Source organism: Lissotriton helveticus, chromosome 3_2 (assembly GCF_964261635.1).
Source record: "Lissotriton helveticus chromosome 3_2, aLisHel1.1, whole genome shotgun sequence".
Lineage (NCBI taxonomy): Eukaryota > Metazoa > Chordata > Amphibia > Caudata > Salamandridae > Lissotriton > Lissotriton helveticus.
Window position 1 is genome coordinate 193,933,973 of NC_136062.1, and position 15,126 is coordinate 193,949,098.

The following is a 15,126-nucleotide window of genomic DNA, read 5'->3' on the forward strand; positions in this document are numbered from 1 at the left end:
TAACATTAAGCTTTGTCCCCGTAAAGAGCTGAGCTTTTGCAACCTTAGCCTTTTTCCTAGAGTAGGCAGATGTGTTATTGCGCTTTTGTTTGTGAATAGGACCCTTTTGGGGGGCAAGGGAAATCTTCTCGCTCATTACCTTACACTTGTCAGTAGGTACCGTCTCAAGTGGGTCACCCTCAGCCCTAACCACCCCACCCAATGGTGAACTAAGGATGCGGGGGGATGAACATGGAGACCCCACCATCGATGCTGGGGCTGAAGAAGATGGGACTGCTGACTGATGGATAACTGCGTGCGTCAAAGTAGGAGCAGGGCCCATTGAGCGTTTAGGTGTTTTAGCATGAGCAAAATGACCTAGAGAAGACTTTTTGGCCATGGTCAGCTCCTGAGATAACCTTCTAGCTGCGTCGAGTTCGATGGAGACCCTATGCTGCATTTTGTTAATCTCCATATCAATGGCAGAATTAGTCCTGGTGATAAATTCATCAGGTGTTCGATTTTGCAGTTTCCCTTTCGCTGCCCTGCTTCTATGTTCACGCGTAGACATAATACCTTGTAATCCAAAGTGCCTCAGAAAGGTGTGTTTACAGTGACAAAGTAGAGGCCAAGGGGAGTGGCCCAGTCCAGTCTCTCCCGGTCTCTAACGGCCTCAAATGGCCCGGTCTTTGCCCGGTCTTAGCCCCGGGCTAGGTCCCGCGTGCGCGATCACCAATGCGATCATATAGGAGAGTTGGGGGTGGGAAGAGACACCAGGTGCGCTGTGGTGTTAAAGCGCTAGGCACCCTCGGTCTCGCAGTCCCGGCCCCGGCAGCGTCCGCGTGTGTCCCAAGGTCCTCGTGGATCAGGATGCAGGAACCAACAGTCACTAAAAGATTTTTAAAAATGCCAAGTTCAGCAAGGGTATTCCCGGTGAAGGCTGCGAGCGGCACCAGCGGTGTTGCTTTATCCCTTCTGTGCGTTCGCCCGTACAACCCCACCCCATGTTACTCTTGTTTGCTTGCCCCCACAATCCCTGCCTCCCCACACCCATTCTCAGAGTTGATTGCTCCCCCTTTCAAAACAACCCCACCTGGCGCTCCAGCTACTTGTCTCGTGTGCTTTCCCCTGCCCCGTTCAAAGTTGGCTTCTGCTAAGTTCTTTCTCCCCTGCCAAACAACCCATTTCCCTTGTTTCTATGGCAGACAGACTTAGTTGGGTTTGGGGTGGAAACTAAAACCCTGCACAAGCTTATTAGCCAAGACAATGGCTAGAGGGGTTGTGCGTCCGGCACAGAGATGTTTCTGCAATCTAGGTGTTTGAAAACTTGACCCCGGCTTTCTCCTTTCCCTGAAGGGTAGCTAGGCTACAAGCTACTCTGTATTCACATTTCAACTGCTTTAAAAGAACGTATTGACTAACACTGTCAAAGCCAACAGATACCCTATGTAAGATCTTGGATTTGTCAATATTTATTTTTGTTGCGTTGTACAACTTTTGCACAAAAGTACTATTACGCTATAATATATAAAATATATTTAAATCTACATGTGTGTATATTATTGTTAAATATCGTATAATAATATGCTTGATCAATTTAGTAGGATCTGTTATTGTATGTCATCTTGTACTGTATGTTATTATATATTATATATTTATTGCATAGTATGCATGGTATAGTATAGAATGGTATGGACTGTCATTGTATGGTATGGTATGCTGCGCTATGGCCTGTCACTGGATGGTATGCCGCGCTATGGCCTGTCACTGGATGGTATGCCGCGCTATGGCCTGCCACTGGATGGTATGCCGCGCTATGGCCTGCCACTGGATGGTATGCCACGCTATGGCCTGCCACTGGATGGTATGCCACGCTATGGCCTACCACTGGATGCTTTGCCGCGCTATGGCCTGTGACTGGATGGCATGCTATGCTATGTATGGCCTGTCATTGGATTGGATGGGATGGGATAATATGCTATGCTATGGCCTGTCATTAGATGGGATGGGATGGGATGGGATGGTGTGCTATTACCTGTCATTGGATGGTATGCTATGCTATGGCCTGTAATTGGATGGGATGGTATGGTATGCTGTGGCCTGTCAGTGGATGGTATGGTATGGTATGGTATGGTATGCTATGCTGTGGTCTGTCATTGGATGAGATGGTATACTATGGTATAGTCTGTCACTGGATGGTATACTATGGTATAGTCTGTCACTGGATGGTATACTATGGTATAGTCTGTCACTGGATGCTATGCTATGCTATGGCCTGTCATTGGATGGTATGGTATGCTATGGCCTGTCATTGGATGGTATGGTCTGTTATGTTGTGGCCTGTCACTGGATGGGATGGGATGGGATGGTATGGCCTGTCATTGGATGGTATACTATGCTCGGTCACTGGATGGTAATCTATGCTATGGCTTGTCATTGGATGGGATGGGATGGGATGGTATGCTATGCTATGGCCTGTCACTGGATGGGATGGGATGGGATGGGATGCTGCGCTATGGCCTGTCATTGGATGGTATACTATGCTATGCCTGGCCTGCCATGGAATTGGCTTGTCATTTTATAGTGTGCTATGGTATTGCCTTCTATTGTATGGAATGCTATGGCCTGTCATTTTATTGTATTGTAAGGTATGTCGTATCGTATCGTATAGTATAGTATGGTATGATCCGGTATATTTTGTCATGGTATGTAAGGTATGGCCTGTCATTGCGTAGTATGGTATGGCCTGTCATTGTATAGTATTGCACAATCTGCCATTGTATAGTATGGAATGGTATGGCCTATTGTGTGTGGTAAGATATGGCTTGTCATGGTATGGTATTGTATGGTAAGGTATGACCTGTTATTGAGGGACCTGGGGGTCCCTCAAGGCTCCTCGCTGAGTCCCACGCTTTTCAACCTATACGTGCAGCCGCTGGCTGATGTCGCCAGGCAGTGGGGCCTAACCATGGTCTCATATGCCGACGACACACAGCTAGCGGTCACGATCAGCGGGGATGCCGAGCAGGATGCCCTCAGGTTCCGAAATGGGCTGAGAGAGGTGGCCAGCTGGATGAATAACAACTGTCTCCAGCTGAACGCGAAAAAAACTGAGGTGATGATCGTTGGAAGAGACGCGGATTGCTGGGGGGACAGTTGGTGGCCCCCTGAGCTGGGGCCGGCCCCTTCACCAGTGTTGGAACTCAGAAACCTGGGAGTGTGGCTAGATCATAACCTTTGCTTTACGACTCATACCAAGAGAGTGGCGGCAGGTTGTTTTGGTGTCCTACGTGGGCTAAGGCCGGTGCTCAAATTTTTTGATGCTCCGACAAGACAGCTGGTCATCCAAGCGACGATTATCTCCCGGTTGGATTATGCCAGCTCGCTCCTATTGGGAGCTAACCAATCGGAGATCCTTCGCTAACAACGTGTACAGAACGCGGCTGCGAGGGCAGTGGTCGGTTTGCCACGGACCGGTCCTACATCTAACACTTTAGGGTCCTTACACTGGCTACCGATCAAAAGCAGAATCCACTTTAAGGCTCTCAGCCTTGTCTTTAGAATTTTAAAAAGGTCGGCACCAGAGATACTTAACAATCTTGTATCTTCTTACGTTCCGACCCGCCCTCTTAGATCTCTCGGCCAATCTCTTGCGGTTGTTCCGCGTTTCAGACTTAGCCGGATGGGCGGTCGTTCCTTTCGGGTAAGAGCCGCGATCCTCTGGAATGCTCTCCCTTTAGAAATCCGCCTGTTAGAGGACTTATTTGTATTTCGTAAGGCACTGAAAACCCTCCTGTTTTAAATTCTATCTCCCTACTTTTTCGTTTCTTTTAGTGTTGTGTTGTGTCCACCATTCCCTGCGCCAGGACGCTCCTTAGCTGGAGCATCTGTGCGCAATAAAAATGACAATAACATAACATAACATTGTGTAGTATGGTACAGTATGACCGGTTGTATGGTATGATATGTCATTCTATAGTATTGAATAGTATGGCCTTTCATTGTATAGTATGCTATGATGTGATGTGATGTGGTACGGTATAACCTCTTATTGTATAGTATAATATGCTGTAGTATGGTATGTTATGTAACATGGTGTGGCCTGATGTATAGTATGGTAATCTGTGTTAACAATATACACATTAATGTGCAGAAGTAAGCTCCTCCGGGATCCCCTGGAGGAGGAGGAGGGGCAACTACAGTCCAAACCTGCTGGGGTAAGAGTTTGGCGTTAGCACGCTGATCTTTTAGTCTCTTTGTCGAAGAGACTTCGTGTGCTTTGAAATTATCAACACCACAACATTGCAGTTAGTCAACCTAGGGGGTGATAGGCCAAGGGTGATCGTGGGAGGCGGGTAGGCACAACTAGCGATGAATAACAGTGTTCAATCAAGCTGAATGGCACTGTGACAGAAGCCGACCTGTAAAGCAGCGCACATAGACCTTAAGAAATTCAGAGGTGACACAAGCTCACCACTGAGAGACCTACCCCCCCCCCCCAACTTCACACAAATGACGTGCTTTAGTGCCAGTGAAGTCCAGTGCTTTCACTGGAACGTTGTTCTGAGCACCTAGAAGACCTGGCACATGTTACTTGAGGCACACTGGTGTGGTGGTGTTAAAGACAGGAGCACTGCTTTCCTAGTCTTTCGCTCCTAAAGGGGACCCCAATCACCTGCCAGCTCTTTCACAGGAGCGCAACATTTCCATGCTCCACCATCTGACCAAGGCTTCCATTCCAGGCGATAGACCCCAGTGTCTCACAGAGGATCACACACACACACCACCACACATAACACCACCACACATAACACCACCACACATAACACCACCACACATAACACCACCACACACATCACCACCACACACATATCACCACCACACACATATCACCACCACTACACATATCACCACCACTACACATATCACCACCACTACACATATCACCACCACCACACATATCACCACCACCACACATATCACCACCACACACATATCACCACCACACACATATCACCACCACACACATATCACCACCACACACATATCACCACCACACACATATCACCACCACACACATATCACCACCACACACATATCACCACCACACACATATCACCACCACACACATATCACCACCACACACATATCACCACCACACACATATCACCACCACACACATATCACCACCACACACATATCACCACCACACACATAACACCACCACACACATAACACCACCACACACATAACACCACCACACACATAACACCACCACACACATAACACCACCACACACATAACACCACCACACACATAACACCACCACACACATAACACCACCACACACGCAACCACACCGTCAGTGCACACTTTCACCAGACACCATAAGTCGTCAGTGCACGCTTTCACTGGGCACAAACACCACCAGCCGTCAGTGCACGCTTTCACCAAACACACACACACCACCAGCCTTCAGTGCACACTTTCACCAGACACACACACCATAAGTCGTCGGTGCACGCTTTCACCGGGCACAAACACCACCAGCCGTCAGTGCACGATTTCACTGGGCACAAACACCACCAGCCGTCAGTGCACGATTTCACTGGGCACAAACACCACCAGCCGTCAGTGCACGCTTCCACCGGGCACACACCACCAGACGTCAGTGCACGCTTTCACCAGGCACACACACCACCAAATGTCAGTGCACGCTTTCACCAAGCACACACACACACACACCACCAGCCGTTAGTGCACGCTTTCACCAGGTACACACAACACCAGCCGTCACTTCACGCTTTCACCAGGCACACACACACCACCAGCCGTCAGTTCACGCTTTCACCAGGCACACACACACCACCAGCCGTCAGTTCACGCTTTCACCAGGCACACTCACCACCAGCCGTCTGTACACACTTTCACCAGGCACACACACCACCAGCCATCAGTGCACGCTTCCACCAGGCACAAACACCTCCAGCCGGCAGTGCACGTTTCGACCAAGCACACACACCACCAGCCATCACTGCACAATTTCTACAGGCACACACACCACCAGCCATCAGTACACACATCAATTGTTAACGCATCCACAATTAACTATTGTAGCAATCGCAGTATAACGCACTTTATTTTTAAACATTCATCTAAAGCGAAGCATGCTACCATTGCTACAACTCCTATCCAACCCACATAATTCCACATGACACCACATGCATACAGTCCATAACACATGGCGAAAAGACATTGCCATTTACAATGCCATTAGCTGTAACTCAAATAAATACGAGACCTATTGCATTTCCAATGCTTGTTTAAAATACTATGAAATCACGAAGCTGAATGGTAAAACGAGAATACTGTTTTTTCCTTCTACCTCACCTAAATCTGAGAGTAACACAGTTGGGGGGGGCTGACTGGTGTCACGGAACATTGAGACCCAATGTGACCACATGTTTTGAAAATAGCATTAGATTTCTAAGCAGAGCAGCATCTTCAATTCTGAAATGCCTGTGACACAGGCGACTCACCCAGCATGTATGTGAACACTGACTGTTTTGAGGTCTGAGACTTGGAGTAAAACTCAGTAATCAAAATGTAATGAAGCAATTGTAAGTTTATGTATTATTCTTGATTCAAGAGGTTCTTCCTAGGTCATCACGTGTTTCACCACAACATGTTGCTTCATCAGGGCCATATAATGTATATTTCACATATGCAAATATGGTCATATTTAACAGTGTCGAAGGTATGAAGGAAGATGATGAATTCTTTGTATTAATCATGAATAATGATTATTCTAGATGTAGTACTCATTAGAGTTGTTAATTTTTTCACAGTTTTGTTACTATGGCCGATAGACAGATTTTGCCAGGAAGTATGTAAACAGTTGGCCTATAATGATCCTCTGGAATCAAGAGTAATAAATAAACTTACAATTGTGTTACATTTTGATTACTGAATTTTACTCATCAAGTCTCAGGCCTCAAAACATAGTCAGTGTTTACTTAAATTGCATACTGGACTGGACGGTGTTGTCCTGTAATTTCTTTTGAGTTCCGCGTCAAACCCCTTACAGAGCCTCTGTTCTCCTCCCCCTCTATTTGTAGCATCCAGCATGTATCTTGGGTTGTAGAGCCTGACCTTTCTTTTGATGAAAAGTAGCAGGCTAAACGTGTTTTATATCTACTAAGAGAAGTATTGGAACGCCCTGGTTTTCACCTTGTTCATATCTCTTCAAAAATGTTCCTATGGTGTTGGTGGCCCGGATTTGTACCGTGCTATTGGCCTCAAATCTCGTTCTCGATTGACACCTGCTCACCTCTACAAGCCACCGTGTAGCTGCAGTCTTTATACCTATTTCACACAGTGGCTGCCAGCCTTCGCTTTCCGATAATTATTTGTGGTCTTTCACATAAGCATTAGCTCTTCAAATTACAGAAGCCATTTTACACAACTTTGACACAGGAAGTAGCAGGAGGAAAAACCAATTCCATGTTAGATCGCTATTAGGCAGGAGTTCAGGAATTTCTGCTAAAGAGATTCTCGGTGAGCAGAAATGGAGTTAAATTAGGACAATTTGCACAGTAAAAAGGTGAGTATGTTGGGGGCCACATCAATGTGTCTATAATACAATTACTACTGAGCTCAGACTTCCGCAGAGATGGTGTTCAGTGAAACCCAGGCCTGCCTGGATTTGGCGCCGTCCTGGGAAGATAAATGCAACTACCTAGCTGTTGGTTTCGACAGTGCTTTTGTGTTTTCACGAAAGCAAAGATTTTGAAGGGAGCCCACGCTGCTCAGAAAGTGACGATGACCCAATTCGTATGTCTGATTAGAAATGCAGGGGCATGATGAGAATGGGTTGGTAACTTGCTGCGCCTGTTCCCAGTGGTAGTCTGTCTGTAGTTATCGTGCCAGAACTTTGTAAAAAAAAAAAGGGTTTAACGTGCCAGAACTTTGTAAAAAAAAAAAGGGTTTTTTTGTATGCAAAATGTATCTTACTTATATTTTGGGCACAAGCATATTGAAGCTGGCTGTGTAATATAAAGTTTAGAATAGCAGAGTGCATATTGTGCCTATGTCTCATCGCATCAGTGTAAATGGTAATATCCCTATAACGTGAGTGCAGAATCTCTGCAGTTGCAAACTGTGTGTCTTTCATGTAGGTTCTCTCAGTAGATATTTTTTTTGAGGGGCTTTATGCTTTAAGTGGTTTGAGGGGAGTGGGTTTGCTTTGGCGGTTTTAATACTGTTACACATCATTTGCATGGAAATTATTACACAGCAGTGAATAATAAAGCCCCCACAGCCTCCCAATAAATATACCTTCCCATTTCAATAATAACATCCTGTCTCTGCCAGCATCCCTAACTGTTTCACATTCGAAACGAAGTGCCACCTTGATGTTCATACATCACTTTCCCTGCTTGCACTGTTAAAAGCTATATTCTGGGTCCCACTATACTTCATTGTATTATTACATTCGTTTAGCCCTCCCTAACTTTAACGAAGTCTAATGTGTTACTTCTTTATCTTTGATACAACCTCTAATGCCTCTTGCTCCATACACCATACACAATTCATCCATTCATATCTAGTACTTACATTAAACAACATCTCCTCTTTGTCAACACGTATACCTGCCCCCTGCTATTCTCCTTCCCATGACACCTCTCATTTACTCCCTTGAATAGGTGTAAAGTCCTCCAGGATTGGCATCCTCCTAATGAAAGGGATGTCAATATATTAAGCCTTTACACACAATTGCACCATCTCCTTTCTGGCCACACTTTTCCCTCCAGTCCAGACCATGCAGCAGTAAAGAACTCTTCACTAGCGGAACCAGAAAGCCCCTTACTCAAAAACACATTGAAGACTTGTTTCAAGAATATGACTCGAATACTTCCACAGTTAGAACACTGGTCTCCTGCGTTGTCACCATTGAGAATACAAGCAACAAATTACTGATTTATCATGGTAAATGTGGAAATCGCCACAACTTAATAAACGTACTATGCAGTCCTCTCAAGTGCCTCTTGTATAACTGCAGGTACACTGTGATAAATAACCCGGAAATAGCAGCCCTTTAAACTTCCTAAAACCAGAATCTAGTAGTTCTCAATGAAACCTGGCTCAACGAATCCTCTCCACAAATGTTGGATCTCTGGTCCCACAAAAATACTCTATTATACTGCTTGCTATAATTATTAAAACTGATGGTGGAGTCAGCCTCAAAGATTCAATGAAACACCAGTCAAAAAAAGTGAACAATTCTCAACCTTTCAATGCTTTGAATAAAAATAGCAACGATAGACCAAACTCCCTACAAAGTTGCACACCACCTACCATCCACTTGACGACAAAAAAGCTTTTGTTGATCAACTAATTGAATTTATCACCACACGCTCGATCTTCAGGAGTAGCAATAACTTCCTCAAGGACTTTGGGAAATTCTGCTGTATGTCCTTTGTCTTCATACTTGATAATAAATAACCTAATGCACCTATTTATGTCCCCCATGACTGTAAAAGTCTCTAGTCCTGGTCTTCTAGTAATAGAGGAGATAATCAGGATGGTAGTCATTGTTGATTTTTATGGTCCCTCTTTGTTTTGATCACTCCCTCGCCCCTGTCTCACTTTATTCAAACTATAGCTAACCGCCAACCAAAGAGCTAAGAACTATGGTATTTCCAGACTGGGTTCTGGAGTTATTTACTCCCACAGGTCACTCCCTCCGATATAAGAGGTTAATAGGCTCGTAGCTCAACACACTGAGACCATGGTGGTGATCATGGACCAGATGGCTCCCAAAATTATAAAGATAATTTTTTTTTTAAAAGCGCACAGTGGTACACAAAATTTAATGAAGGACTCAAACTCTTTGGAGCAGATTTGATGTGAAAATCTGCTATAATGAAAATCAGACACGTGCATTTTAAAGAAATAAATGCAAAAACATATTTCATGGCCAAATGGATAGAAATAGATGACGCAAAGCAACTTCCTCTTCCTGTCTCCTAGGTAATCACAAATAACTGTAAAGAAAAATATTAATTCCTTCACCTTCTTTGTGGCAGTGTGAAAAGTTAACCTTCACTTTGCTCATTCTTTGAAAGTCCTGAACCATGACAAAATAATTTAGCCCTGCAACATTGCCAAAATCAAACATTCATTTCATTTTTGAGAACCCAGAAATGGTTAATCGATTACATTGTATTGTTAAAACTTGATCAACACTTCTGTTTCAAGGAACAGTCTCATAATTCCTAAAATAAATCCTGTCTCACTTTTACTTAAGACAAAAGTATGTTTCCAACGAGTATGTATACTCCCAGCTCCAATTTCTAATTTTCCCCCTTCCTGGCTAAGTTTTAGAAAGTTGTATGGAGATCAAGTCAGGATGTCATGCTGACAGGACAACTTAAAAAGAGTGTCTGGTGCTCTTTGCATACTGAATGTAGGGAGAGCTGACCACCTCTTCTCCCTTGATCTGTCAGAGAACTTCGACCACCAGAACTACTCTAGTCTACTGAAAATCTTTAGGAAGAGATTGGCTCTCGGTCGTCCATTTCTCATCTATTGCTCTGGCTCTCAGTGGTGCCTTTCTCATTTACTACTGCTCTTACGAACGGGCCAACAGTTGTGAAACCATTAAAATTGGCAACTCTCTCTAGCCCCAGTATGCTTTATCAAGAGGTTCCTTAAGGCTCACTGACATTCTTGAATGTATGTGTGGACACCTTGCCTCCCCTAGACTACTTGATTATCTATACCACATTTAGGATCACTGCACTAAAATCTTTCTGATAACTTCTTCCCCAGAAGATGGCCCGGGTTTATTTGAAGCTAAACCGAAATCAAACAAAATCCCTTTTTATCTTAAAGCCACCACCCCCAAACATCTCCAGCACTCTCTAGGGTATTTTCAAAGTTGAACTGCAGTAACTCATTACTCTTAGGGATTCACAAACTACACTTAACATACTCCCTATCCTCCATGTAGCCCAAATCCAGCTTCTTGGTTGGCTACGGGCACAAGAAATTTAGATCCCAGCCCACCCATTTTGATCTCGCTTAAGTTTTTTTCCATTGAAGCAAGGAGTCTCTACAAATTATTATAGATCACTCATAAAGCCCTTACAGGGAGACACACTGAAGAGTTTACCCAACATAGGTGATCGCATGACAGCAAGGCTACTTTTTGGAGCTCAGACACCCTTTGTCTTGAAAGTAACTTTTAAGAAGACTAAAACACTAAAGTATTCTGCCTTAGAAAGTGAACCTAGAGTCAGAGTTTGATCACAACATCCTATGAAACACTTAAGAATACGTTTAAAATCCAGTTATGTTAGTGTCACTTCTTTCTGTAATTAATACCCTCTTCAGGATTGGGGGTAACGCCAGTAAAGTAACCACTCCTAATCAATCAGGATTTGTAAAGAACTGCTAATCACCCGATAGGGTATCCAAGGAGCTTGCAGGCCAAGGAGGCTTATTTGAACAGCCAGATCTTGAGGGCATTCGGAATTCCGAAAGTGAGGTTATGGTCCGGAGACACATGTGGAGGCCGTTCCTGGTCTTTGCTGCAATGTGGGAGAGGCTCTACTTCTACTTCTGCTTCGGTAGATGCTGGGAGATGGGCAAGTGAAAGAGAGGCGGAGCGTAGTCTTGTTGATGGTTGGTGGAATAAGATCCTCCGGTAGTATGAAGATGCGGGGCTGGAGACGCCTGGCATTACTTTACCTCTATACCTAGTCTGTTTTTTACAGGGTGGGAAATAACTTTCAAGGATGCATTCTTCCATGATATGTCTGGGTCCTACGTTGTGTGTCTGGTAGTATCTAGTCGATGAGGGAGTTCTGAGGGTGCCTGTTTGCATTGTCTTCGCATTTCCCACTGTTTGCATAGGAGTAATCGTTTATTAGTCACATGGTTAAGTGGTGTATGAAAAACCTGCTGTAGGTGGCTAGGGCTGGTTGCCAGGTACCAGTTGTAAAGTCACAGGACTCTGTATCTTAAGCATATCAATGCAGTGGTTAATATCGAGTCTGTTGTCATGGTTACTTCCCATGCTTGTGATGAAACTGATTGAAGTGAGAAGATCTGAGTGTAACTATACAAGATCTGCTCTCATCATATCAGTAGGCGCCGGCCATTGTATGAGCGTATCAAAGAATGGACCCTGCATTCTCTACGTTTGAGGTGTTAACAAAGCGCTCCTTGTGCTTTGTGAATGCTGGTCCTTCTGTTAAACATTGTGGGGCGTTTTATGCTTGTAACCCTTGCTTTGTTGTGCATGTTGCGTGTGATGTCACCTTTTTCTGGGTGTTTAATGTCCTTGCTTGGAAAATGTGCAGCATATGCCGCCTGTTGGGGTCTCTGTGCCATGTTTCAATGCTGTTGCATTTTTCGTTTTGCCTTTTGTTGCGGTTGATGTTTTGCAATATGTAAGGAATAGTACAGTGCATACTTTTATCATATGTAAGGTTTCCTTTTGTAAATGTGATACATAAATGCTGAGTGTGAGGCATCATTCATTTATCTCTGTAGGCTTAGCTTGGCCCCATACATCTGCCTCACATATTACCATGTGTGTATCCTCGGAGTGTATTTATTCAGCTCGTGCAATGCGGCGTTGTGGATGTGCCGATGAAGAGTATTTTTTTCCCTGAAAATAAAATGGCCCTTACCCCCATTCCTGCTGCTGGCCTATCCGAAAAAGCCTTCAGGGCGTCCTCCAAACAACCTCCAGATGTTGGTGGCTCCGTCTTCGGCGCGTTAATCTCCGTTGAGGCATTGGGAAGGATCTGCCATGAGATGCTGACGCAGCTACAGTCTAGCATGAAATCGTTACTTCTGACTGTCTCGCGGGCCGTGAAAGAGAAACAGGAAACTGATTTGTTTCTTTACTTGTCGGTGTCGTCGACTGCCTGGCCCCCACGGGGAGCTCTTACGCAGTCGGAGGCCTTCGAACTGCTGTGGTGCTCAGTCAGACAGGAGAGCGCGCCGTTCACCCTCGCTCTACGCCATACCTAGTGGCTGGGGTTCGATAGGGTGTTGGTAGGCCTCGGCCTGGAACCTCAGGCGTATGATTTATTGCCACGCGCTCGGCGCAGGTAACGCGCGTCCCTCCGTGCGTGCCCACGCTGCCTTCACGCGAGCCGCCACCGCCGCTGCTGACGGCTGGTCGCGGTGGTGGCGCGGTGACGGGGTGATTACTCGTGGCGTTAATGCGCATTGCTGCTGTGCCGCGGCGTTTCTCCGCCTGAGCCGCCCTGCCCATGTGCCGGCTTAAGGGCCTCTTGGCTAGAAATTAACGGTTCGTGAGAACACATGCCCCATCACCAAGCACGAGAGCTTTGCGTGCGAGGCTCTAATGGCGGGAGTTAACGGTTAACTGCCGCTTTGGCTACGAGGTTCGCAGTTTTCTGCAGCAGTTGTATGTCGTTTTGACGCTGGGGGAGGGTGACCTATTTGTGTTTATTTAGTGTTTGACAAATGGCATGCAAAGATTTGCTTTCAGCTGCACCTGTGCATTAAATCAATATATGGTCCTAGTTTTGAAATCGGCTGTTAGACAGATCTGCTCTTTAGAGAGGCTTGCTGTTTGTGTAACTGAAGAATAACATCTGACAAAGTGGTTTATTGCATCGCTTCTGAAGGGGACATTAATTATTTTATGTATTTATTTATACTACCTATCACTTTCTAGTATTTTACAGATGCTCGTAAAGTGCTGAAGCAACTGCAAAATAACGGTGCCCTAATAGGGGCAGCGTTTGCGGTAACACTAATGGGCATTTTTAGCTGGACAGTCTCTGTGTGACCTTTTTTTGCTACAGTTGGCGCATAGACTATCGTCTTGTTTTCTGCGGTGGAAGTTTAGTGGCGGTGCTAGGGCTCCCTGTGCTTTCGCCAAACTCTTTCCAGTGGTGGAAAAAATGGAAATAATAGGCATGGTAAATTGCTAAAGGTGAGTGAGCAGTCAAGTATGGTAGCCGGGGGGACAGGGGGTGGCTTGCCTTAGAGCTCTAGATTCTTTAGCTGGTGACTGCTCATTTAGGACTGGAACAGGGACCATCGATCATTTTCACCTCCTGCTCCCCACGCTTCCTCATGCTCCACAGTTCATGGGAACCCGAACACATTGGCTTCTACTGTTCTATTTCATCTCTAAACCACAGCTGGGTGATTAACGTACATTACCAATGAAACGTGGAAAGCCATGGAGAGGATTGTGAAAAGGCTTTATGTTTTCACTTGTATTCCGTCATGCCGAATATTCAGTTTACAAAAAGATGTAGATCGAAAACAATGTGTTTCAGAACCTTGAAGCTTGTAATCTTCGTTTCGGGATGTGGAAGGTACCAGTGCTTCATGTGTCCAAGTCCCTTCTTAAGAAGGTAGGGATGGACTTTTGTACACACGTGTAAATGTCTAGCCTGTACACATTTGAAAGCCAGAGAGGTTACTTTGACAGTAGCCTATTGAAGGATATTTTAGCTCTGGAGTTGGGATGGTACAGTATTTTGACAATATAGTTTGTACAGATTGTAGTTCAGAATGTGGAGATAGAGGGTAGGTCAGTATAGTTGGCAGGCAAGCACTAATGTTGTCTCCGCTTTCCTTTCTGCATGTTAATTTTAGGTCACAAAAGAATCCCTAACCATTAGGGTTCCCTGCTGTCTTCTGTCATGTTCAAACTTTACTTGGAGCCACTGAGTGTGCTCTGCTCACGGAAAACAGCATCAAATATCATAAATGCTGAAGGTACACAACTTTACTTGAAAATCTCTGCTTTAGGTATCCAACTCCTCAAACACTGCTTGCACATCACCCAGACCTGGATATCCAGTGCCTACATGAAGCTCATCCCATTCAAGAGAAGAGTTCCTATTTGACAAGAAGAACAAACAAGATAAAGTACAAAACCGTCTCCATTACATGAATCTTATCAGCTTCACACCTAACTCTCCTCGAAATGCAATGTCACTTGGATTCATCCTGGACACTAGCCTCATCCTCAAGGGACACATTGCCAGGAGAAACCAAGACTGCCTGATACCAACTTTTTTTCTAAAGAAAATCAAACCTTTTCTTCCAACAAGCAACTCTAGAATTGCTGTACAAGTCTTC

At 45.0% G+C, this 15,126-nt stretch overlaps 2 protein-coding genes across 15 annotated transcripts in view; one reads left to right on the forward strand and one right to left on the reverse strand.

Annotated features, from left to right (window-relative positions):
- LOC144826567 (uncharacterized) overlaps positions 1–13,121 on the reverse strand; it is a 225,221-nt gene extending 212,100 nt beyond the window's left edge. For all 5 annotated transcript variants that reach the window (XR_013609855.1, XR_013609856.1, XR_013609854.1 and 2 more), the window contains exon 1: positions 12,681–13,121. Coding sequence is in view for 1 of the 5 variants with exons in the window: in XM_078685047.1 (XP_078541173.1) it covers positions 12,681–12,833 (153 nt within the window). In the remaining 4 variants the exon portion in view is untranslated. The remainder of the gene's footprint in view (positions 1–12,680) is intronic.
- NEO1 (neogenin 1) overlaps positions 1–15,126 on the forward strand; it is a 577,741-nt gene that overhangs the window by 44,124 nt on the left and 518,491 nt on the right. The window lies entirely within an intron of this gene.